This window comes from Scyliorhinus torazame, chromosome 9 (assembly GCF_047496885.1).
Source record: "Scyliorhinus torazame isolate Kashiwa2021f chromosome 9, sScyTor2.1, whole genome shotgun sequence".
In the NCBI taxonomy this organism is placed as follows: Eukaryota; Metazoa; Chordata; class Chondrichthyes; order Carcharhiniformes; family Scyliorhinidae; genus Scyliorhinus; species Scyliorhinus torazame.
The window spans coordinates 54,137,632-54,163,057 of record NC_092715.1 but is presented as its reverse complement, the minus strand read 5'-3'; the positions used below and the strand labels follow the sequence as shown (position 1 = coordinate 54,163,057).

Sequence of the window (25,426 nt, the reverse complement as noted above, 5' to 3'; positions counted from 1 at the left end):
TGCACATTTTGGGCATAGTGCCATGTTAGATCCAATTATTGAGATGCATTTTAGGATCAGTAAAACTATTTTCTTAAATGTGAGTCAACTGGAATGAACAGCTAATTGGAGCATACAAGCATAAATCTTGCAAAGCTCTCTACATTTTAGGCCATGTTGAAGCCAAAAAGATAAACAAAAATGGCGAACAAATAGGCTCAGATATGCCTTAATTTGTTCTCAATGATGTTTGTCTTGTAATCGACCTTCAGCGAAGAAAAAGTTAATGGAAAACCAAACTAAAAAGGTTGTTAAACGAAAGCGTATTTATACTGTAATAGTAATGTGTCACTGAGCATGCAGCTGAAATATTTGCTCTCGTCAGGGTGAAAGGGTCATCCTGGTCAGGCGGGTGGATCAGAACTGGTACGAAGGAAGGATTCCAGGAACAAATCGGCAAGGTATCTTCCCAATTACTTACGTGGATGTTCTCAAGAAACTTCAAGCTAGGAATACCGCAGAGTACCCCAGACATTCGCTGCCCCTGAGCTTTTCCAGTGAGAGGATTAACTGCCTGGGATCTACAAAGGTAGGTAGACCTGTACAATGTTCAGTATTTTGCCTTGATAATTGTAAACAACGACTGTGTAAGAATAACGTGGGTTTTCTCTTTCGCTGACCTGCTATTGTTCGAGTCGCGGGAGAGAATTGCGGGAGAAAGAAAACTAGAACTCTGAGGGCGAGATTTTCCAGCCCTTCCCGCCAGCTGTACCTTCCAGTACAACAAAGGTGACCCCCCCCCACACCTCCCGCGCGGTGGGCTCCCCCATAGCGGGATGGGCGTGCAACAGATAACACCATAGACATCGGTGGGACCAGAAATCCTTCTGGTAGCCAATGTGGGGGGGGGGGGGGTTTGGAAAATCCCACTCTCAATCTTCGCTGGTCCAACAGCATCTTTGGAGAGAGAGAGAGAGAAAAGAGTTAGGGCGTGATCTAATGGCCTCGCTGCGCCCCAAAAGCAGTGCGTAACGTGGCCATATCTACAATTTGGCACCAATGGGTTACCAACACTCAGGCAGGGTATTAGAATGATTGTGGCAAGCTTCCTTCTTGCCTTTATGTATCAGTGGGATGTAATGAGCAGCATTCAAAGGCCTGGAATAAAAGCGGAAGTAGGCACTTGGATAAGGAATTGGCTGAGTGGCGGGAAGCAGAGAGTAATAAATGATTGTTTTTCAGATTGGAGGAGGGTTCGTAGTGGAGATCAACAGAACTCAGTGTTGAGACATTTGCTCTGCCTGATGTATGTTAATGACCAAAACTCTGGTGTGAAGGGCATGATTTGAAAATTTCCAGATGATACGGAAATTAGAAAAGTTATCAAATGGGATAGTCTTGAGCTTCAAAAGAATATAGATATGTTGGTGAATTGGACGGATAAGTGACAGATGAGTTCAAAGCAGAGAAGTGTGAGGTGATTCATTATGACAGGAGGAATATGGAGAGACAAGATAAATAGAGGGTGAAACACTTAAAGTGGTTCAGGAACAGAGCCACGTTGAATCATTGAAGATGTCCGTATCTGTTGAGAGAGTAGTTAATAAAGCTGTGGTAGTCTGTGTAGAGGTATTACGGTACCTGGTAATGCTGGAACACCATTGGTAGATATTGTATGTTTCCCATTGGTCAAGCTGTATGGTAGCTCCGCCCTGCAAGGCGGGGTATAAGAGCCCGTGCCGCCCCAGCAGCCCTCATTCTGTACCTGAGCTGCTGGGGGAAACATCTAGCTTATTAAAGCCTTCAGTTGGGACTACAACCTCGCTTTAGTGGCCATTGATCGTGCATCAATTTAATAAGCTAGATTTAAAAGGATGGAGCTCCGAAACAAGCCAGAGTGCTGCAACTCAGCCCCCACGCGGCAAACTCAGAGGCAACCTTCAAGTAGTGGCTGCCGAGTTTTAACGGATATCTCGGAACGGCCAAAAACACACCCACGGGAGAACAGAAACTGCAAGTCCTGCACTCGAGGGTGAGCCCGGAAATTTACACCCTCATCGAGGACGCGGACGACTTCGATGCAGCAATGGAGCTGCTAAAAGGACATTATATTCACCTGGTAAACCAGGTTTACGCCCGACATCTACTAGCAACGAGGCGACAAATCCCTGGGGAATCGCTGGAAGAATTCTACCATGCGCTCCTGGTGTTGGGGAGAAACTGCAGCTGCCCGCACGTTTCGGCGAGCGACCACACACAACATTTGATCCGGGACGCTTTCGTTGCAGGTATGCTGTCCTCCCAAATCAGCGATTGCTGAAGAAAGACACCCTAGGCCTCAAGGAGGCACGGGCCCTTGCAGGCTCCCTGGATGTGGCCTCCCAAAATGCCTGTGCTTATGTCCCCGACCGCGCGGCAGCCCCCTGGGCAGCGTGGAACCCCTCCGCAGCCGACCCCGAGACATCTCCCATCCCCCCACAAGCTTGTGCTGCAAGACGGCCTGGCAACATCGGGGGGCCCTGCTGCTACTTTTGCGGGCAGGCCAAGTACCCCCGGTAGCGCTGTCCGGCCCACGCATCCACCTGCACGGGATGCGGTAAAAAGGGCCACTTCATGGTGGTATGCCAGGCCCGTGCGGTCGCTGCGGTCTCCGGCGGCGAATGCGGCCGCCACCACAACCCTCTCCACGGTCCCCGTGCGTCCAGTGGGTGGCCCCATCTTCCTCCTCCAGGGCCACGTGCGGCCCCTGGGCGCCGCCATCTTGTCCCGCGGACGCCACGTGCGATGGATGGGCGCCGCCATTTTGTGCACCCCCAGCCATGTGCGACCAATGGGCGCCGCCATCTTCGATGGACTCCCAGGACCCCAGTTTGGCTGACCACACACCGCCCAAGGAGAACACTCAACTGCTGCCGCGATTAGCCTCGGTGACCCTGGACCAGTCCCGGCCTTGAACACACTCAGCCGCTATAACAAGAGTACTAAGCAACGGGCACGAGACGTCCTGCTTAATCGACTCGGGGAGCACGGAGAGCTTCATACACCCCAACACGTTAAGGCACTGTTCTCTCCCCGTCCACCCCGTTAATCAAAAAATCTCCCTGGCCTCCGGTTCCCACTCAGTACAGATAAAGGAGTTTTGTGCAGCAAACCTCACGGTCCAGGGAAGCGAGTTTAAAAATTACCGGCTCTACGCCCTTCCCCACCTCTGCGCAGCCACACTCCTAGGGTTTGACTTCCAGTGCAATCTCCAAAGTCTAACTTTCAAATTCGGCGGCCCTATACCCCCTCTCACTGTCTGCAGCCTCGCGACCCTCAAGGTCGATCTGCCTTCCCTATTTGCGAATCTCACCCCGGATTGCAAACCCATCGCCACCAGGAGCAGACAGTACAGTGCCCAGGATCGGATCTTTATTAGGTCAGAGGTCCAAAGGCTACTGAGCGAAGGAGTCATTGAAGCTAGCAACAGTCCCTGGAGAGCTCAAGTAGTGGTGGTAAAGACCGGGGAGAAGCATAGGATGGTCATCGACTACAGTCAGACTATCAACAGGTTTACGCAGCTGGACGCGTATCCTCTCCCCCGCATATCCAACCTGGTAAACAGGATCGCGCATTACAAGGTCTTCTCCACGGTGGATCTTAAGTCCGCCTACCACCAGCTCCCCATCCACACTAGTGACCGCAAGTACTCTGCCTTCGAGGCAGATGGGCGGCTCTATCACTTCTTAAGGTTCCCCTTCGGTGTCACTAACGGGGTCTCGGTCTTCCAGCGCGAGATTTCCGAATGGTTGACCGATACGGTATACGGGCAACATTCCCGTATCTCGCTAATGTCACCATCTGCGGCCACGACCACCAGGACCACGACACCAACCTCCGAAAATTCCTCCAGACTGCAAAGATCCTTAACCTTACATATAACAAGGATAAATGCGTGTTTAGCACCGACTGCCTAGCCATCCTCGGTTACGTGGTGCGAAATGTAGTTCTAGGCCCCGACCCTGAACGCATGCGCCCCCTTATGGAGTTCCTCCTCCCTCACTGCTCCAAGGCCCTGAAGCGCTGCCTAGGGTTTTTCAGTTACTACGCCCAGTGGGTCCCCAACTATGCGGACAAGGCCCGTCCCCTGAACCAATTCACAGCTTTTCCCCTGTCGATAGAGGCCCACCAGGCCTCCAGCTGCATCAAAGCAGACATTGCAAAGGCCACGATGCACGCCATCGATGAGTCCCTCCCCTTCCAGGTCGAGAGTGACACGTCTGACGTAGCTCTGGTGGCCACTCTCAACCAAGCGGGCAGACCCGTGGCCTTCTTCTCTCGTACCCTCCATGCTTCCGAAATCTGCAACTCCTCAGTCGAAAAGGAGGCCCAGGCCATAGTAGAAGCTGTGCGACATTGGAGGCATTACCTGGCTGGCAGGAGATTCACTCTCCTCACTGACCAACGGTCGGTTGCTTTCCTGTTCGATAATGCACAGAGGGGCAAGATAAAAAATGATAAGATCTTGCGGTGGAGGATCGAACTCTCCGCCTATAACTACGAGATCTTGTATCGTCCCGGGAAGCTAAACGAGCCACCTGATGCCCTGTTCCGCGGCACATGTGCCAACGCACAAGTGGACCACCTCCACGAGGACCTCTGCCACCCCGGGGTCTCTCGCTTCTTCCACTTTATCAAGACCCGCAACCTGCTCTACTCCATCGAGGAGGTCAGGACAGTCACCAGGAATTGCCAAATCTGCGCGGAATGCAAACCGCACTTCTACCGGCCAGAGAAAGGGCACCTGATAAAGGCTTCCCGTCCCTTTGAACGCCTCAGTATGGACTTCAAAGGCCCCCTCCCCTCCACCGACCGCAACACGTACTTCCTGAACATGATTGACGAGTACTCCCGGTTCCCATTCGCCATCCCCTGCCCCGGCAAGACTGCAACCACCGTCATCAAGGCCCTCCATAGCATCTTTACGCTGTTCGGGTTCCACGCTTACATACATAGTGATAGGGAGTCCTCCTTTATGAGCGACGAACTGCGTCAATTCCTGCTCAGCAAGGGCATCGCCTCGAGCAGGACGACCAGTTACAACCCCCGGGGTCACGGACAGGTAGAGAGGGAGAACGGAACGGTCTGGAAGACCGTCCTACTGGCCCTACGGTTCAGGAATCTCCCAGGCTCCTGCTGGCAGGAGGTCCTCCCGGATGCCCTCCACTCCATCCGGTCAGTGCTTTGTACCATGACCAACCAAACACCTCACAAATGTCTCCTTGTCTTCCCCAGGAATTCCTCCTCTGGGACCTCGCTCCCGACCTGGCTGGCAGCTCCCAGACCCATCTTGCTCCGAAATCACGTGCGGGCGCACAAGTCGGACCCGTTGGTCGAGAGGGTCCATCTTCTCCACGCTAACCCCCAGTACGCCTACGTGGCGTACCCCGACGGCCGGCAATATATGGTCTCCCTATGAGACCTGGTGCCCGCTGGATCCCCATGCACACCCCAGCCACCAGTCCCACCCTCCCTCCCACAGGTGCACCTTACAGCTGCCTCCTTCCCAGGAGGATCGGTCCTTCCGCCGGCCCCGTCTAGGCCCCCCCGCCCACCGACGCACCCCGCAGACGCTCCCTTCCCAGGTCAACCGGTTTCCCCACCAGCGCCGTCAGGGGTGTTGAAGCTGCCACAGAGATCGAGGCCATGCTCCCGGAGTCACAGCCGCCCGAGCCTCCACCGGCGTCACCACCAGAGTTTCGACGATCACAGAGGACGACCAGGGCCCCCGCTCGACTGATTGCTTCATTTTAAAGTGTGTATAGTTAATTGTGAATCTGGAAATAATTACGATAATAAGACAAAACGCTGTACGTAGGTATTACGGTACCTCCATAACCATAATTACTACCATGTTACCATGTTGTAATATCAAGCCGCCACCCCCGCCGGACTTTTTTTAACAGGGGGTGAATGTGGTAGTCTGTGTAGAGGTATTACGGTACTTGGTAATGCTGGAACACCATTGGTAGATATTGTATGTTTGCTATTGGTCAAGCTGTATGCTAGCTCCGCCCTGCAAGGTGGGGTATAAGAGCCCGTGCCGCCCCAGCAGCCTTCTTTCTGTACCTGATCTGCTGGAGCAAACATCTAGCTTATTAAAGCCTTCAGTTGGACTACAACCTCGCTTTAGTGGTCATTGATCGTGCATCAGAAGCCTATAGCATCTTGGACTTAGGCTTAAGGAGTACATGTTAAACTTGGGTTAGGCCTTAGCTGGAGTACTGTATCTAGTTTTGGGCACCATACTTGAGGAAAGATGTGAAAGCATTGGAGAGAGTACAGAGGATATTCACAAGAATGATTCCAGAGATAAGGAACTTTAGCTATGAGGATAGATTGGAGAGGTTGGGACTATTTTCCTTGGAGAAAAGAAGCCTGAGAGACTTGATAGAGGTAGTCAAGACCCTGAGGGGTATGGACTGGATAACCAGGAAGAAACTGTTCCCACCCCAGAGAGCATCAAGAGCTAGAAGAGACAGATTCAAAATAATTGGCAAAAGGCGTAAAAGAGATGTAAGGATTTTATTTTTCACCCAGTGGGCGTTTGGAGTCTGGAATGAACTTCCTGAGGTGATGATGGAGGCAGGTTCGATGGAGGTATTCAGAAGGGAATTGGATTGATAACTGAAAAGAAAGAATGTGCAAGGTTACATGGATAAGACAGGGGGGGTGGGAGTAGGTAGAATGTTAGTTCAGAGAGCCACTACATACTTGATGGGCTGAATGACCTTCTGCACGTAAAGATTCTGTGAATAACTCTGAAATTGAATTCATGGGGCTGGATTTAATGCAACAGCATAGTTACTACCCCCTGAGCTAAAACATTGGAGGGAGCTCATCTCACTACGGTTACCCTGCGGCCATTTACCTCTGGGAGTTGCATTAAATGCTTGGAGGTGGGATTTTCAAACCTGCCTCGGGAGGAGGTCCTGCTTTGCACAGCTTTGGTAAACGAATGACAGGAATTCTGGTTATGTAATCACCCCAACTCCATTGTGACTATCTCAGTATGTGGCGTGGATGCTTGGCATGCCAGTTTGGGCGAGCACCTCAGTGACTGGTATTTCGTCCTGTCCTCTGATCTTCAGAAGCTTCTAATGACAGCTCAAGTGAAAGTGACTGAGCTTCTTGGCATGATGCTGGTACTTAGTCCAAGTCTGTCAAACATAGAGCTGAGTGGGCAGGACCTTTTGCCCTGTAGACTTTCTGTTTGGTAGGCAGACTTACTCCTCTTTGTTCCCATATTGATGTTCGAATTCTGCCGAAGGCTGCACTTTCTTTGGCACTTATCGTGTTTGCTTAATGTCAATATAGACAACTGGAGAGAGAGCATTGCTGAGATAAGTGAACTTATCCACAGCTGATAGCTTCCGGCCATAGACTGAAGATGGAATTTTACTGGAGCAGCCCGGTACGTTACTCCAGTCTTCTTTGTGCTGATTGTAAGGCCGAAGTTGTCGTATGCATTGGAGAGCTAGTCCATATTACACTGCGTGGCCAGCTCTGATATGGCCATTCGGTGTAATCGGCAAATAGAATCACAAAATACGTCCCTTCCTGGATTCATCTCCGATTGAGCAGCTTCCCATCCATGTGACATCGGATTTCGCTGCCGGGGTTGTCATTATGGCAGGGAGTGGGCAGCATGAAGGACAAAAACTGCTGAAGAGAGTTGGCACGAGCACACAGCCCTGATTAATTCCATTATTGACGAGGAATGGGTCAGCTGGTTCATCATCACCCAGAACACACATGAGCATGCCACACGAGAGACCCATAAATAGTAAGAGTTATAAATAGTAGTAAGATCGGCAAAAAGGAAATATGGAAAAAAAAACCTTACAAGACATATTAAAGCGAATAACAAAAGTATGTTTTTACAAGTAAGAGAAAGAAAGTGGGAAAGAGTGAACCCATTAAAGACAGATGCAGACAGGACTTTAATGGATAATAAGACATTTGTAAACTTATTAAATGAGTACAGAGGACAAAATGTCAGCAGAATAAAGAAGCCTAAAAATAAATGAAGGAAATTAGTAGATTTAAAAATTGTATTGGAGAAAATAATGGGAATTAACATGGGGTATTGTACGTAGATTAATCAGAATTTTCCAAAGCTTTTTAGATTTTAAAATATTGGCCGGGATTATCTATTCCAGAGTCAAAGTGCTCCTGCCAGCAGAGAATCATGACTGTGGCCCACCGGCGTTAGGAGTGTCACCAGGGTGGTATTCACATAGCTTGACTATATAAAAATATACATAGCGGCGTACAGGCCAGTTTCTCTGCTGCCAAGCTGCCATAGTAAATGTGCAACCCGATCCCAGTGTCCAGAGACAGTCCCCCGCCCACAATGCAAATTTCGACCCCCCCGCCCCGTTGATGGAGGAGCACTCTCAACTCCTCATCAAGGAGGAGGATACCCCCCCACTAGGGGAATAACTAATCACCCCCACCCCCTACACACACACACACACTATGCATGCATCAGGATTACCACTAACCCCCTTTCAGCCACCCCCTCTTCAGCAACATCCCATCAGCTACCCTTTCCCCAGGCCTCGCCCTTCAGCCCCCCCCCCCCCCCCCCCACCCCCCCCGGCACTGCTAATGATGATGCACTGCCCCGTGGCACTATGGCACAGGGAGGGTTCCCCAAGTGTCCTGGGGGTTGGATGGGCTCGTGCTGTGGATATGGGATTGATCCTGGGACCCACCTCCAGGAAAGGGGTCCCCTGTCTGGACTGTCCATTCCAGCCCTGGGCAACCTGAAGGTCGCTCTTGGCATGGCAACCTCAGGCAGCCCTCTGTTCAAGATCAGACCTGTTTAAACTCTAAAGTGGCCTCACTCTGAATTGCTCTGCCTGACAACTGATGAGCCAACCAGACAGTTCATTGAAGGTTCAAGCCAGGAAGATTTTCCTCACATCTGCTCCCTCAGCCCTATGCTTTTAAAACTGCTGCTTTTTGACGTGTCAGGGCCTACCTAGAAAGCCGATAACACATGAAAACCCTTGAAATCCCCTGATATTCTTTGAAATGTTAAGCATTCATTCAATTCCATAGTGCAGTACCTGAAACTTACTTTTGATTGACAGCTTAATGGTTTAAACACAGCTGGCAGGTGGTTTGTTTATTTATCTTTCCCTTTCAGCTTGAATTCATCTGAAGTACGCTCCATTGATCCTAGCTCAATGTTTATAAACATTTTTGATATGATTGACAGCTTCTGACCATTTCAAAGTAGCTAAGTGCTTTCACTTCCTCTTTTCTAACCACAGAAAGCACTTTGCATTGTTGAAGTGGCCAACAACTATCAACAGAACAAGAATGTTTATAGTCACCTGTTGTGGTCTGATCCATATGTATTCTGCATTTAAGTTGTTTTCTTTCTCCATAAACCAGTTTCTTCCATTTTTTTGAACAGATATTGACATTACATTCCAATTCACATTAAACACAAGTTTCCAATTGCATGGATGCCTTAAGCCACACTATTGTCTTATAAAAGAAATAAACTGCATCAGTGGCAGTGCATCGGTTATAATATTTGCTTCATATTTTTAAACCAACATATAGACTTGCAGCATCGATAATGTACCTGAGAGGGGTTGGTATTTTCTTTGAAATGGTTGGCATTGCATGGTCTTACCCATAGGAAATCACTTCTCCTACCAAATGCTTTAAATATCAGCTGAACATATTGATGCATTACACAGAACTTGATTGAGCAAAACACGTATAGTATTTTGAGGATACAGGTAACTTGAACCGAAAATCAGTCAGTGGTGCATGCACTGTGCTGTCAAAGTGCTGCTTCTTCCGTAGTGTGGAATTTATAATCCCTGTCTCAATATACCACTGGTATATTTGTGACGGTCATGTTTTTATGGACAGGCATTTTGTATGAAATGACACATGTACCTGGACAACCTGATCAAATGCAGCAATATCCTGTCAGGCGATTGAGCTTGCATGTACCTTTGAAATCTGCCATTGAAAACTGCTTCCATTGTCATTGTTTTGTGTCCTTAATAACTTTGTTTTTTTAAACTTTTCCTGTTTCCTTTCTAAGTTGGCTTCTTGTCGAAGGCTCACTGAAACATCCCCTGTTCTCAGATATCATCATTCACCCTGTCCAAATAAATCTGCAGTCCAGGCAATCACCAGTGGGTGCATATCATTGACTGTTGGAAAGTCCCCTGTCAACACCACAGCCCCTACGCCTCCTCCCTTTCCAGACAGCCTGTTGTCTGATTTAGTTACTTCTTTGCCAGTCGTCTCCTACCAGTCTGACGCAAGCCACTCGAGAGATACTGCTTCCTATGAAAAATTGAGGTCTTTCATTCCAGTCACATCTTCAAAGAGCCATCCCAGCTCACCTGAAAGTCTGCACTATCCATTCTGCCCACCACTGTCCAAACCTGGCTCGCGTTCACCTACTTTCTCATTTCACATGATACCCCATGGATATGACTCAAACATAATGCAGGTAGCAGAAAAAGCTCAGGAATCCCTTAAGAAGTTCCAAACAATTTCCTCAATCAATGAAAAAATACCCGACGCTACAGAAGTTTCTTTAGTCATTACAGAACCATTTGAAAGTAGCTCTCCGAAGAAATCCCTGCAAGCCGGGGTTGAGCAAGAGCAGAAACTCTGTGAAGAAATGCTGTCCATCATTGAAGGAAGACAGTCAAAGGGTAATGGAATTAAGCACACGTGTTTCCATGACCATAGTCCGGATGTAAACACAGAACCTCCAGAACTATATATAGAGGAAGATTCTAGTGAGGTGTGTAAGGCACCAGTGGCAAATAAAAAGAAACCAGTTTTGTCCGATGATCAGAAGGAAGCGAGAATTGATGCTGAGGTACAAATAATGCGGAGCAAAAGCTAGTTCTAAACTAACTTTTTGTCTACTATATTACTTAACACGCCTCTGTTTTTTTACTTTATTTTTCCAGCGTGCGCTAACTCAAAAACAAAGCTAGCTTTAACATTTCTTAAACGTTGATGGTGTGTCAGAAATAGCATGCAGCTGTTGACTTTACCAAAGGAATGGGAATAACTGAATGCCCATAAGCTTAAATAATAATAATAATAATCGCTTATTGTCACAAGTAGGCTTCAATGAAGTTACTGTGAAAAACTCCTAGTCGCCACATTCCGGCACCTGTTTGGGGAGACCGGTACGGGAATTGAACCCACTCTGCTGGTCTTGTTCTGCATTACATGACAAATGTAAAAAATGACACATTGTGTGTGCTAGTAACCAAGGTTAGGAGAATATTCAAACCCCTGCGAGCTACTTCATATTGCATGTTTTTTAATCTTCATTGCTGTAATAATTAAATTTCTGAGCTATAATCATAAATTAGATGCATGTATTTGATGAAATACAAATGTAAACAACACAGTGCATCATTTTCAGTTTGGCAGTAACTTGCCATAGTTAGTCGTCTTGATTTTTAAAATCTCTTTCAACTCTTCTCTTTTTATGTGTACAGACTGTAACATCTGGAACTGACACACCTATTGCTTCTTCCTCACATTTGCCTGCTGCACTTCCATCCCCACTGCCAAAGATCTCCTCCTCTATATCTTTCTCTTCACCATCACAACTCCCTCAAAGACCCACATTCTGCACCAAATCTTCCAGTCAGGAAATTTGGTCTCCAAAGTTGAAGGTAACTTGGATTGCATCGAGAGCAAAGTAACACAAACAATTGGAAGTGAATGGCACAAGATGTTGTTCTTATTAAGGTTTTATCTTATCTCATGAGTTGCTAAACAGTTTATGAAGGCACGATGGAATAGTGGCTGAGTGTCGCACCATGGAGAGATATAGGCTTGCGTTCTGTCCTGCTGCCTTGCACAGCTCCAAGCAGAAGTTGTGCTACGTCCAACAGGGATAAAGAAAATCTGTATCGAGCTTCATAGATTGGTGTGCGGTAGAATATTTGACAAGGAGATAAAATAGATTCAAATCTACATTTACCCCAAAATGATGAAAATAAATGTGATTATCACCAAGGCATTCAAACGATCAGAATAGTACAAAGCAACAATTTCACGGAGATTTTAAAGAAGCAAATATTATGGGCTGGATTCTCCGGTTCAAGGCAGCGGAATTCTCTCTTTCTGCCGCTTGTCAATGGGATTTCCCATTGAAGCCACCCCATGCTGCCGGGAAACCCATGGGTAGGGGTGCGCTGGCAGTGGGAAAAGAGAATCCCGATGGCCGGAGAATTCTGCCTATATATAAAAATAGATTAACTGCTTTCTAACACTAGTGCATCTGGTGCATCACTTTTTAAAAAGGAGATACGATTAGATTCAGGTGTTATCACTAAATGATAGTTGAAAAATTCTCTCTGGTGACATGTACTCAGCTAATCATGTCATAACTGCTGACAGTTACAAAGACAAAGGGTGCAATTCTCCCAACCAGCCCGTGGCGGGTAGACGCAGAGAATCTGGTGAGAGCCAAAAAGTCAGAACCCCTTCGGCATAAAGTCATGTAATTCTCCCAAAGCTAGTCGCTCTTCCCGCTGGCAGGTGGCCAAATGCCATTTACATTCATTTCCAACTCATTAAAGCTCATTAAAACATTCTGCCAGCATCCTATCGTAACATTCAATCTTGCCAGCTGGAATTTATGCTTGCTTCAATCCTGATTACTAATGCGTGACATGCATGAGGCAGCCCTCACTTTGCCAGAGACTTTGGGGTGAGTGCACCAACTTTCTGCCACAGTGCTATGCCACTGCTGAGCAGCTCAGGGGCAGACCGGTTCCTACCTCCATCTCTATTCCAAGCTGGTCTTCATGGACAGCACTCATGGACCCTCCTGTATCTTCAACTTGCATCAGTACTGCGCCTGGGGTTGGGGAGCAGAGGGGGCTCCTTGCCCCCGGTGTCACACACCAGTGTCTGTCTGGACAGCTCTGTGCTGGGGGATTCATACAGCTACTGCAACAAAGGTCCAAAGTTCACCTGGGGGTGGGAGTGCGAGGTAAGGCCAGGGGTGGGAGAGTAGGATGGGTGACCTGACGAAGACAATGGGGGCAATGTGGAAGGAGGCCTGTGTAAAGGAGGTAGGGGAAAGAGTAAGGGCTCACGATGCCAGGAGGGACAAAGAGGTGGATAAAGAAATAGAGGGGGGGGGGGGGGGGGGGGCTGGACCTGGAAAAGGCTTACAAGCAAGGGGGCGAAAGGGATACCACATTGTTTACTGGCAGGGGATGGATGAAGACTCCAGATGCGGTGCGTAGAGATCCAAGTGGAGCATGGGTTCGGGTGGGAGAGTTGTTGAGAGGACCTCTTGAGGCTTAATAGCCTTTTCCCTCAGGGTTGCCGACGTCCTGCACAGTCTGGTGAAGTCAGGCGGGCTGGAGAGAATTATATCAGTGCGCTGGACTGGCGTTTACATACGGCGCCACGACCTTCGAACCCATCAGCTGAGGGTGGGCGGACGAATCAGCTGTCAGCCCATTAGGCGGGTCAAAGGGGAACACACCTGTGCATAATGAGCCCAGGATCCCACTATTCTAGTTGGCAAAGCGTGTTCCTCTCGAGCCACCCACCACTGCACTTAGTCTCAGAACGGAAGAATTCCACCCAGTGATTCTCTATTTGTCTGGTTGTTACACCCTGACTCAGAAAGCAGTTGCCAAAATCAGATTTGAAGTTCATAATATCTGATGGACTGAAAAATAAACCTCTCACCTAATGATGCTGTGCTGCCAGTATATTTCCAAACACACACCAGTGCACATGTGATGAACCCCTATTCTCAATGGAGCGAGCATGCTTATGGAGGGTAAGTAAATTGAAAGTGAATAAACTGCTGGAGAGAAGAATCGTAAATCGATTGAGACTGCCCATAATAAACAGGAAGGGCATAATTTATCTTCAATTTGTATTCTGGTAGGGATGTCGAAGCGCCACTGAAAAAAGCTACAATCTTTCGATGAAATGAGGCAAAACCAACTCACCAGCTCTTTCAAAGAGTAGTTCATTTTCAGTGGCTCCATGTTTTGTTAATACTGAACCGTATCCCTACCATGAACATTTCTGTGCACTTGCTTCACTCCTAAATGATTATTGATGCCACCATATTCCATTCAATCTTAAAAATTGTTCTGAACGCTCACCTAATGGGCCAGCATGTAACTCTCCGCTGCATTTCTTGGAAAAACCTTTTCTTTTGCATTAAAAAAACCTGTTAGACTTTTTACTCTTACTGGCAGTTAAAGGACAATGTAGCAAACACTCGCCTTTAACCTCAGAGATCTCTACATCAGGCTTGACCAATCGGATGCAGCTCTGCATTGCCACCAACAGAAGAAGGTTTTGGGCAGTTTTACTCCAATTGCCCTTGAGACGACTGCATAACAAATTGCAAATTTACCCAGAGCAGCTGAATCGTAGAAAAGTCCCAGATTCGGTCCCTGTTCTGTATGGAGTTAGCTGGTGTGGACCGCAGAGACAGCTGGCTTGTCACAGATGACACTGGATCCCTCAACCTGGGTTTCTGCTCCTGGTCCATTCATTGACTGCCATTGGAAGCATGTATATGTGAATATCAGCTGTGGTTCAGAAAGTTGTCTCCAGTCAGTTGCCAGGCTTAGACTCATTGTCAGGGTCTGCACATCAATAATGACCATTTGGTGGGGATGGTAGAGAGTGAAGAACATTCATGGAATCATATCCTGGCAAAGCAGTCAACATCTTGAGAAGTCGAGGTTGGGTGAAGAGGACAGTCTAAAATCTGTGACATAAATTTTTTTTAATAAATGTTTTATTGAAAATTTTTTCCCAAACAACAATTTTTCCCCTCTTACAAAGCAAACGCAACAATAACAATACAGAAATTTTAAACAATACACAAGTAACAAAACCCCTTTATCTTTGACCTAAACTAAACCCGCCCCCCCCCCCCCCCCCCTCCCCCTGGGTTGCTGCTGCTGGTCATCTGTCTTCCCTCTAACGTTCCCCTAGGTAGTCGAGAAATGGCTGCCACCGCCTGGTGAACCCTTGAGCCGATCCTCTCAGGGCAAACTTTATCTGCTCCAGTTTAATGATCCCCGCCATATCATTTACCCAGGCCTCCAGTCCGGGGGGTTTTGCCTCCTTCCACATGAGTAGGATCCTGCGCCGGGCTACTAGGGACGCAAAGGCCACAACGTCGGCCTCTTTCGCCTCCTGCACTCCCGGCTCTTCCGCAACTCCAAATAGAGCTAACCCCCAGCCTGGTTTGACCCGGGCCTTCACCACCCGCGAAATCACTCCCGTCACTCCCTTCCAATACCCTTCCAGTGCCGGGCATGCCCAAAACATATGTGCGTGGTTTGCCGGGCTCCCACCACACCTCCCACATTTGTCCTCCACTCCAAAGAACCTGCTCAATCTTGCTCCCGTTATGTGTGCTCTATGTAGCACCTTAAATTGAATCAGGCTAAGCCTGGCGCATGAGGAAGAGGAATTTACCCTGCTTAGGGCATCAGCCCACATACCCTCCTCTATCTCCTCCCCTAGTTCTTCTTCCCACTTTCCTTTTAGTTCGCCCACCGACTCCTCCCCCTCTTCCCTCATCTCTCGGTAAATCTCTGACACCTTGCCCTCTCCGACCCACACCCCTGAAAGCACCCTGTCCTGTATCCCCTGTGTCGGGAGCAATGGAAATTCCCTCACCTGTTGTCTAGTAAATGCCCTCACCTGCATATATCTCAAGAAATTTCCCCGGGGCAACTTATACTTTTCCTCCAATGCTCCCAAGCTCGCAAAAGTCCCATCTATAAATAAATCTCCCACCCTCCTAATTCCCAACTGGAACCAGCTCTGAAATCCTCCATCCATTCTTCCTGGGGCGAACCTATGGTTGTTCCTGATTGGGGACCCCACCAGGGCTCCCCGCACCCCTCTCTGTCGCCTCCACTGTCCCCAGATATTCAATGTTGCCGCCACCACCGGGTTCGTGGTAAACTTTTTAGGTGAGATCGGTAGCGGCGCCGTCACCAGCGCCTCTAAACTCGTCCCTTTACAGGACTTTCTCTCCAGTCTTTCCCACGCCGCTCCCTCACCCTCCATCATCCATTTACGTATCATTGCCACATTGGCGGCCCAATAGTAATCGCCCAAGTTCGGTAGTGCCAATCCTCCTCTGTCCCTACTACGCTGAAGGAACCCCCTCCTTACTCTCGGAACTTTCCCTGCCCACACGAAGCTCGTGATGCTCCTGTCTATTTTATTAAAAAAGGTCTTAGTGATTAGTATAGGGAGACATTGAAATACAAATAAGAACCTCGGGAGGACCATCATCTTAATTGCTTGCACCCTGCCCGCCAGCGATAGAGGCTGCATGTCCCACCTCTTGAAGTCCTCCTCCATTTGTTCTACCAACCGTGTCAGATTAAGTCTGTGCAAGGTTCCCCAGCTCCTAGCGATCTGAATCCCCAGGTATCGGAAGTTTCTTTCCACATCTGTGACATAAATTAATTAAAAATATAGATTAAACTGCTGCCCCACCGTGCCAGGGACCCAGGTGCAATTCCGGCCTCTGGTGACTGTCTGTGTGGAGTTTGCACTTTCTCCCTGTGTCTGCGTAGGTTTCCTCCGGGTGTTCCAGTTTCGTCCCACAGTCCAACGATGCGGGGGGCGATTCTCCGAGCCCCGCGCCGGGCCGGAGAATCGGTGTCACCGCGCCACGACCCCCACGACACCGGCGCCCGATTCTCCAAGGTGTGGAGAATCGCCGCCATTTGCGCCGGCGCGTTTGCACGGCGCGGGCCGCTGGAATCGGCGTGGCCGCCGATTCTCCGGGCCAGATGGGCCGAGCGGCTGCTCCGATACAACGGAGTCCCGACAGGCGCCGTTCACCCCTGGTCGCTGCCGGCGGGAACTCTGCGGGAACGGTCGGGGGGCAGCCTTGTTGGGGGGGGGGGGGGGGGGGCTCCTTCACCGGGGGTGGGGGTCCTCCGATGAGATCTGGCCCGTGATCCGGGCCCACCGATTGGTGGGCCGGCCTCTCCCCCCCCCCCCCCCTCCCCCCGGCCTACTTTGTGACGCAGCCGGCCCCTGAACACCGACTCCATCTTGAGTCAGGGCCGGCGTGCTAAAGAAGTCCCCCGCGCATGCGCAGGATGGAGCGGTCCAACTGCATATGCGCAGTATTGAGCTGGCCCAACTGCGCATGCGCAGGATGGGGCGGTCCAACTGCGCATGCGCGGGTTGGCGCAGTGCCCATTTGGCGCCGTGAAAGGAGGCTGGAGCGGTGTGAACCGCTCTAGCGCTGTGCTGGCCCCCTGTGGGCCAGAATCATACGTAACCGGGCCCGGTTCGTGCCGTTGTGAAACTCACTGGTTAGGCGGATTGGCCGTGCTAAATTGCCCCTTAGTGCCCAAAGGTTAGGTGGGGTTATGGGATTACGGGAATATGGTGGGGAGTGGCGCGAGGTAGGGTGGTCTTTCAAAGCGTCGGTGCAGACTAGATGGGCCAATTGGCCGCCTTCTGCACTATAGGAATTCCGTGTGTTTTGGAAAATGAAATATATGATTCACTTTTGGTCCAAAGACTCTATAACTAGCTTCGCTTTGGTGCAAAGGAACTTCCCTTCACATCAACACTGCAATTAGAGTCATAGAGATTTACAGCATGAACACAGGCCCTTCAGCCCAACCTGTCCATGCCACCCAGTTTTTACCACTAAGCTAGTCCCAAATGCCCGCATTTGGCCCATATCCTTCTATACCCATTTTCCCTATATAATTAAAGGATTACTGCCGCCTTTATCCAGAGCCAGACCTTAACGGACACCAGAGCAAAGAGGAGTGTAAGCGATAATCTCATTCAGATTCACTTTGGACTCGCTCTAAGCCTTGATATTTTACCTGTGCTCTATGCTATGATAGTTGTTGGAAGCCAAAACCATTGTGCACTCAAATTATTTGATTTTAGATTCTGAAATTCCAGTCAGTCTTTGCATTTGCAGCACTTGTACACCATAATGTTTGTACCTTAACATTCCAAAATCTTCCTCATGTGTTCTCTGCTCTTTTGAAATAACTTTACCTCTCGGCAGTCTGATTGCACTTTTGTGGCTCTTGCAGACCGGACTGAAGACCGATGTAGCTATTGTGGGGAAACCTCCTCGCAGTCCTGTGATGTCTAAGCGATCCTGCGGTTCCCCTGTCAGGACTAGCTTTTTACCATCTCCTAGGGTAGGGGACTCGGGAAAGCATATGCCAGACATGCGGGAAACAAAATGTTTGCTTTATTGCTGAAGTGTGTGTCGTGTGAATTGAATTAACATTTTTTTTAAACTTAATTTCCGATGCATTCTGTAGCTTACTGAAGTGTGTTTATATTTTAGGATGTCCTGTGGTGGTGAGATTCACTCTCTCCCTCTCGCCACCATATCATCCCACAATGTTGTAGTGTGCTCTGATAATGTATGCACTGAAGGCTACAGAAGAATAATTCTGCGCTATATACTAAATCAGGCAATATTCAGGAAATTGGTGGCGTTACTTGTCGACTAACATTAAACATTTTGAAAATTATACAGAATATTAATCTGCCATCTACTTATTTACTTGCTAATTGTTATCCGTATCAATTTATTTTTTTAATGTTTTGGCTCGCACTCCTTTATGATTCCTTCCCTGTCTTTAACTTCAGCTTACTTGTGCTAAATGGTAATTATCCTTACTTTGAAAAAGCATATATGCTTTAAGCCTACAAATATGCCTCTTAACAGTCAATAAATATCTCTTTTCATATCCAATCCATTAATATGTTTCCCGATAGAAAAAGGTAGGCAAGTGAAGGAATAGCAAAATGGGGGGCTGGGATTTTATGCAGCTCTCGGGATCAGGCTCGGAAGTGGAAGGGGTTGGTTGGGGGGATGTAAAATCCAGTGGGATAGCAGGAGGTAGTAGAGGTCCATTGCCTTCCTCTGCTACTCGCATTTATCAGTGGCAGGAAAGGCAGTGGATGATCCACTGGCCGTAGAACAATTGAGGCCCTGAAATGGCTGCTTAAGGGCCTCCTGCCATGGCTGGTTATTACCTGGGGTGTGTGGGTACTGGCATGTGGGGAGACTGTCAGGTATACCCTGGAAGACTCTTTGCAAACTTGTGTGGGGATTCTCCTGATCAGATGCCCTGTGCTCCACAGAGAGCAGCCCCCCCTACACACACACACACACACACACACACATCCCACATTGAAGGTCCCACGCTCATGACCAACACCCATCCTCAACCCCCTGCCATGGCCTGTCTTACCTGGTGAGACCAACATAAAAGCACACAAAATAGGGCGAGTGTCAGAGCTTATTCCCATAATATGAGGGGTGCGGAAATCTGCTATCCACCATATTTAACTGAATAATCAAGAGTCAATTGAGCTTGCTAGCTGGCATCCAGCGAGCCGGCTCCACGCTCACTTTGCTCCTTGCCGGGGTTGGTGGTGTGGCGTGGCGTTGGGGGGAGGGGGGGGCGAGTGTTGGCCCCCACTCCCGGTAACATGCTGTTCCTGCTGTCCTCTCATACTGTGATGGAGGTTGACTTGCAGTCTCTAGGCTCAGAATATTGTCTTTAGGAAGCTGAGCTGCTGTGACTGTGGAAAATGGCCTCCCACTGTCTGCCGTTCCTGGCTCCAACTTGGTCCCAAATTCTCGGGGTAGGAAGAGATTTGTATCAAAGTGGAAGGTGGCATTACCAACGCAGCCTGAAGGCTCACTGGACTTCGAATAGCAGGTTGCCGCTCTTTGGGCTAGATATGTACCAATCTAGTCCTATTCTTTGTCGCTCCCTTGCTGACTCATTGTTTTTCTAATAACAATCATTGTCTTTCAGATGATTGTCATTGAGATATGGCACTCTGATCTCTATTTCTGCTCTACAATTGCAGCATCTCCGCAGGTCAAATATTCCCGCGGCATTTTGGAAATCTGAAAGCGACACCAAAAGGAGGCGGAATTCCAAAAGAATGGATTCCATCAGAAAACCTTACTCCGCCAGCCAGAATGAACTGGCAGCTCTAAATTTGGGTTTTAAATAGCCTGTAACTTATTGGAACACGGTATACTGTGGGATAGGGATGTGCATTAGACCTTGAATGGGTGAATCGGGCTGCATATTACAGTCGGTGAGAAGTGGGAATGGAAAGTTCGTGAATTGATTTTTTTAAACTTGTATTTTGTTACAAATGATATTTTTCATGGAGGGAGAAAATCTTTTTGCTGACAAAAGATGATTGCGAACTGAACGATGCACTATATGATTCGTGGGTAATAGAGGAAAAAACACATTGTTCTAGTATGGTAGCGCCCAACACTAAAGCTGTGCACATGCAGAAGTGTGTCTCCAATACCCAAACTCCCAACGTTATTTATTGTCTTCAAGATTCTAACATGCACTGATAACTTGTAATATTGGAGACACGTCAATGGCACGGTGGCTCAGTGGTTATCACTGCTGCCTCACGGTGCCGAGGACCTGGGTTCGATACCAGCCCCGGGTCACTGTCCATCTGCTGTTTGCACATTTCCCCCTTGTCTGCGTGGGTCTCACTCCCACAATCCAAAGATGTGCAGGCTCGGTGGATTGGCCACGTTAAATTGGCCCTTAATAAAAATTATTGGGGGCACAGACTTGCGATCAGAAGATTTGGGGCTTAACATCACAAGGTCTGGTGAACTTGTGCACTGAACTAATCAGCGAAGTAAACTCAGTAATTTTTTGGTGCAGAAAGTTGTTAAGAGGTTATTGGGGTAGAGTCGAACATGATTGGCCGACTCTCTGTCCAACAACGGCAGAATCGGGATCGGGCAGAGAATCGGGCATCGGCCGAATATCGAGGTCAGCGTCGGGGGCTGGCGCCTAATAGCAGCGTGAATGCATTCCAAGCCCTGTGTCAGCGTGGGCATGCAAAGCGTACAACGACCCTCATCATTAACAGGCTGGGCCACGTAGTCTCCGGCCTCCTACGATGCTCTGCCTCCGCCAGGCGGAGGTGACATCATCGCGGTTCATTTGTGGTATGGAAGAACTGGGACCAGGCACCGTGGCTGCTGAGAGGGAGGGAGGGAGGGAGGAGGTAAGAAAAGTCTCCAAAGGTGCAACAGTGGGCGGACAGTTGTGCTGCTGGCTGGGGGTGTCTGCCAGGGCCGGGCGGAGTATAGAATCACAGAATCCCTACTTGTGCAGAGGGAGGCCATTCGGCCCATCGAGTTTGCACCACCCATTTGAAGGACCACCCTACACAGACCCAACTGCCGCCTTATCCCTGTAACCCCACCTAACCTTTGGACACTTAGGGGCAATTTAACATGGTTAATCCATCTAACCCGAACATCTTTGGACTGTGGGAGGAAACCGTGGCACCCAGACGAAACCCACGCAGACACGGAGAGAATGTGCAAATTCCACACAGACAGTCACCCAAGGTCAGAATCAAACCCTGGTCTCTGGTGTTTGAGGCAGCGGTGCTAACCACTGTGCCACAGTGGGGGGGGGGGGGCGACTAGGAAACGGGCTGTGGGTTCGAGGTGGCCCCCCAGGACCGGGGTGTCTGGGCATGGACTGCCATTACCGCAGCCTGCATGGCAACCATCTGGCTACACACTCCACCGATTGCCCACTGTGACCGTGATTGTGCGGAGCACCACCGGCCTTATGGGTCCCCCCCCACACCCCACCCCCACCTTCCAAGCCATCCCCCAGGAACCCTTAGGCTCCAGATCAGCCATCAATGGGATGGGCGTGGTCCAGCGCACCCAGTGTCCCACCAGGTGCTGGCTGTCCGTGCAGCCATTCGAGCCGCCGCCCCACTGCAGGGGGGTGCAAGGGAAACGCAGAGCTCACCCCAAACCGTGTACGCGTGCTCTGTGGCCTTTACCCCCACCTTGGCTCAATGTCCCTCATAGGGCAGGTGCCCCACCAGTGCATACACGGCCTTGGTGTGGTACCAATCGCTGCTGCCAATTTGAAAAAGGCCCGTTAATTCCTTCTCTTGGTTTCCTGTCTGACAACCAGTTTTCTGTCCATCTCAATACACTGCCCCTAATCCCATGTGCTTTAATTTTACCCACTAATCTCTTATAGGGGACTTTATCAAAAGCCTTCTAAAAGTCCAAGTATACGACATCCATTGGCTCCCGCTTGAGAACTCAAATCCCTGCATGCAGGTTGGCCATTCCATCACACGGGCCCACAGACTTTCATGGGAGGTGGGAATAGGGTGCCGAGGGGTTGGGGGCTGGTTATGGGTGTGGTGAGCATAGATTGCTCACACACCGGGTAGGCCCTACCATATGGCGTCCCCACAACTCCGGCGTGGTCCCCCGCTGCCTTCATGGGTGACCCCGGGGGGTACCCCCGACTGTCCTGGAGGCCCTGGCCCATACCGTCTTCCAAAACCCTTACCCCACATTGCTGGCCTACCAGCCGCCCCCTCCGCCCTACCCCACACCCACCCCCACACGGCAGACCCTCTGCACCCAGCCCATCCCTTACATCATTCGGATGGAGGATTGAGGCATTTTGGGACCGCAATGAACATGTGTTTATTGGTGACAGTGCTATGTACATTAACTGTGCCCTTGCCCCTCATGCTATCCTATGTGCTGCACCCGTGCCAACTTAACTGGCATATTCCTTTCTCATCTTATGCGTCCTAATGCTCCGTCTAGGTGCGTCCACAAGCGTACATCAGAAGTGGAGGCAGCCTGCTGTGTATCTTGTCCTGGCGTTGGTGGCCACATCTGGAGGGAACGGGCCTGGATGGGCCCGGCAGTGATCCAGGTGTCACAGGTGGCCTGGTACTACCCTATCCTGCCCATCGGATGGACCAGGGACAGCTGGGGGGAACTCAGAGGAGCTGCAGTGTTCCGGCACCACCTCTGCGAGTGTCACTGGCCCGGGCCCCATCACCTCCTCCTCCCTCGGGGTGCCTGATGGCCCCTGGGCTATTCCTTGGGATGGGGGCGCAGCCGGAGTGAGCTCCAGTGGCTCCGCCATCACCTGGCACACCCAATCCTGGAGGCTCATTCTCGTTTCGACGAAGGTCTCAATGCTGACAGCCATGGATCACAGGGTCTATGCCACGTCGCTCTCGGGTTGTGTCACGTCACACGGTGATCGTGCAATGTCCCTCTGTGTTTGGCTCAGGTCAGCCACAGTCAGGCCAATAATCTCAACGTCCACAGCCATGGCCTATTGTGACTGGGCCACGCTCTGCACTGCCACAGCAATGTGCATTTGGCCCTGGTACATGGCTGCCTGTGACATGGTTGCCCTGTCCTGCACATCAGCCACCGTCCACACAGAGTGCCCCAGTCCTTGGTCATCCTGACCCATGGCTGTGATCCTCGCACCCAAGGCTTCCACCGCAGACCCCACCCATGCAGTGTTAGCCTGGGTAGCACGCATTGTTGGCACCACCCCCTCATGTAGTCCCTGGCTCTGCATCTGCATCTCCAACATTGATGGAACCTCCCTTTCCAGAAGCACCAGACCGGTCTGGGCTGCAGCTAGTTCCTGGGGTCGGGCTGCCTTCCAACCGGCTGCTGCCTTGGGGATTCCCACCTCCACCCAGGTGTATCGCTGCATCTGTGTCGTGCGCACCAGATAGTACCCCAGGAGCCCCTTCACTAAAGTGCCCAATCGAGGGAAGTGTCTCTGGGATGGTGGAGGGTGCCGGCTACAGCAGTGACGAGAGGTCAACGTTGTCCCCGGACATGTGCTCTGGGTTGTTGCGGTGTAGTGGCTGGGGGCGAGGGGCTCCGGATGATCCTGCCTAATTGCCAAGTGAGTCGCAGGGTTGCGGCTGGGGGCAAGGTATCCTGGATGGTCCTGCCTCATTTGAAAGTGACCCTGCATGGTTAGATTGCATGTAGGCATGGTTTGGGGGACTGGGCTGACTCATGTGCCATAGGGACAATGCATTGAAGGCTCACTTGGTTGTCCCATGCCTACCACCTCCTTGGCGACTGCCCACACTCCCCACAGACCAGGTCCATCGCCCTCTGCTCCATGACCATGAAGGGCCGCATGTCCGTCCAGCCCCCTCCGGTCTTCTCCCGCTCCCGGTGGTTGTGGGCCACATTCTCCTGGGGGGACAGATAATGCAGTGTGAGACACTCGGACGTGGGTAGCACAGAGCACAGGGGGTCCGCAGCTAGTAGTCTGTGTGTGCAGGGCACCCGGCCAAGGGGGGCAGTATGGGTGTTTGCATGTGGTGCATGGTGGGGTGCGAGCGGACTGCCAGCAGGTGGGGTTTCATCGCCCTCGAGGAGGGGGGAATGGGTTACGGGAGTGTGCGATGGGGTGGTGCCAGGGGAACAGAGCTGGTGACTCACCCTGGCTGCCTGTGGGGCTAACCACCCTCACCCAACACTGCCTATCCGTCCGCCTGGTGAGGGCTGCATTTGGGAGGGGGTCGCTGTTGTGTGTGGGACGGGGGTGGTGCCAGGGGCATGGAGCTGGGGACCCACCCAGGCTGCCCTGAGGAGGTTGTGAAACTTCTTTCTGCACTGCTGTCTGGTCCTCTCGGTGGGACCCACAGCACTCACAGCCTCAGCCACCTCCGCCCAGGCCTGGTTTACGTAGACGGGTGGCAGCCTTCTTCGCACCCCAGGGAAATGGTGTCCCACCTCTCCTCCATGACATCCAGCAGTATCCTGAGCTCTGCGTGCGCGACCCTCGGGGCTGTTCTTCGGGGTGCCATCTTCTTGGCTGGAATGAGAGTGTGCGGGGAGCGGAGTGCTTACATACAATTACAGCTTGTCAGTGTCTCAAAGCTCATCCCCCAATGAGGGTGTGAACCGCATGCAATTCAGTCAACACTTATTCGTCTCCCAAATGGAGAATTTCGCCCAGCTTCTGTCCTTGGCCCCTTTGTGATATGGGGCAAGATTCTCCGACCCCCCGCCGGGTCGGAGAATCACCGGGGGCTGGCGTGAATCCCGCCCCCGCCGGTTGCCGAAGTCTCCGGCATCGGATATTCGGCGGGGGCGGGAATTGCGCCGCACCGGTTGGCGGGCCCCCCCGCGCGATTCTCCGGCCCGGATGGGCCGAAGTCCCACCGCTAAAATGCCTGTCCCGCCGGCGTAAATTAAACCACCTACCTTACCGGCGGGACAAGGCGGAGCGGGCGGGTACCGGGGTCCTGGGGGGGGGCGCGGGGCGATCTGGCCCCGAGGGGTGTCCCCATGGTGGCCTGGCCCGCGATCGGAGCCCACCGATCCGCCGGCGGGCCTGTGCCGCGGGGGCACTCTTTCCCTTCCGCCTCCGCCACGGTCTCCACCATGGTGGAGGCAGAAGAGACTCCCTCCACTGCGCATGCGTGGGAAGCTGTCAGCGGACGCTGACGGTCCCACGCATGCGCCGCCCGGAGA

General features: G+C 50.7%; 2 protein-coding genes across 26 annotated transcripts in view; both read left to right on the top strand.

The window, feature by feature from the left end:
- The window catches only part of LOC140429207 (sorbin and SH3 domain-containing protein 2-like), a 1,121,994-nt gene that overhangs the window by 596,869 nt on the left and 499,699 nt on the right, over positions 1-25,426 (top strand). The window lies entirely within an intron of this gene.
- Positions 1-25,426, top strand: part of LOC140429208 (uncharacterized) — a 298,619-nt gene that overhangs the window by 163,639 nt on the left and 109,554 nt on the right. The window contains exons 19-22 of the mRNA XM_072515922.1: positions 365-568; positions 10,097-10,891; positions 11,529-11,708; positions 18,132-18,242. Of these exons, the coding sequence (XP_072372023.1) occupies positions 365-568; positions 10,097-10,891; positions 11,529-11,708; positions 18,132-18,242 (1,290 nt within the window). The remainder of the gene's footprint in view (positions 1-364; positions 569-10,096; positions 10,892-11,528; positions 11,709-18,131; positions 18,243-25,426) is intronic.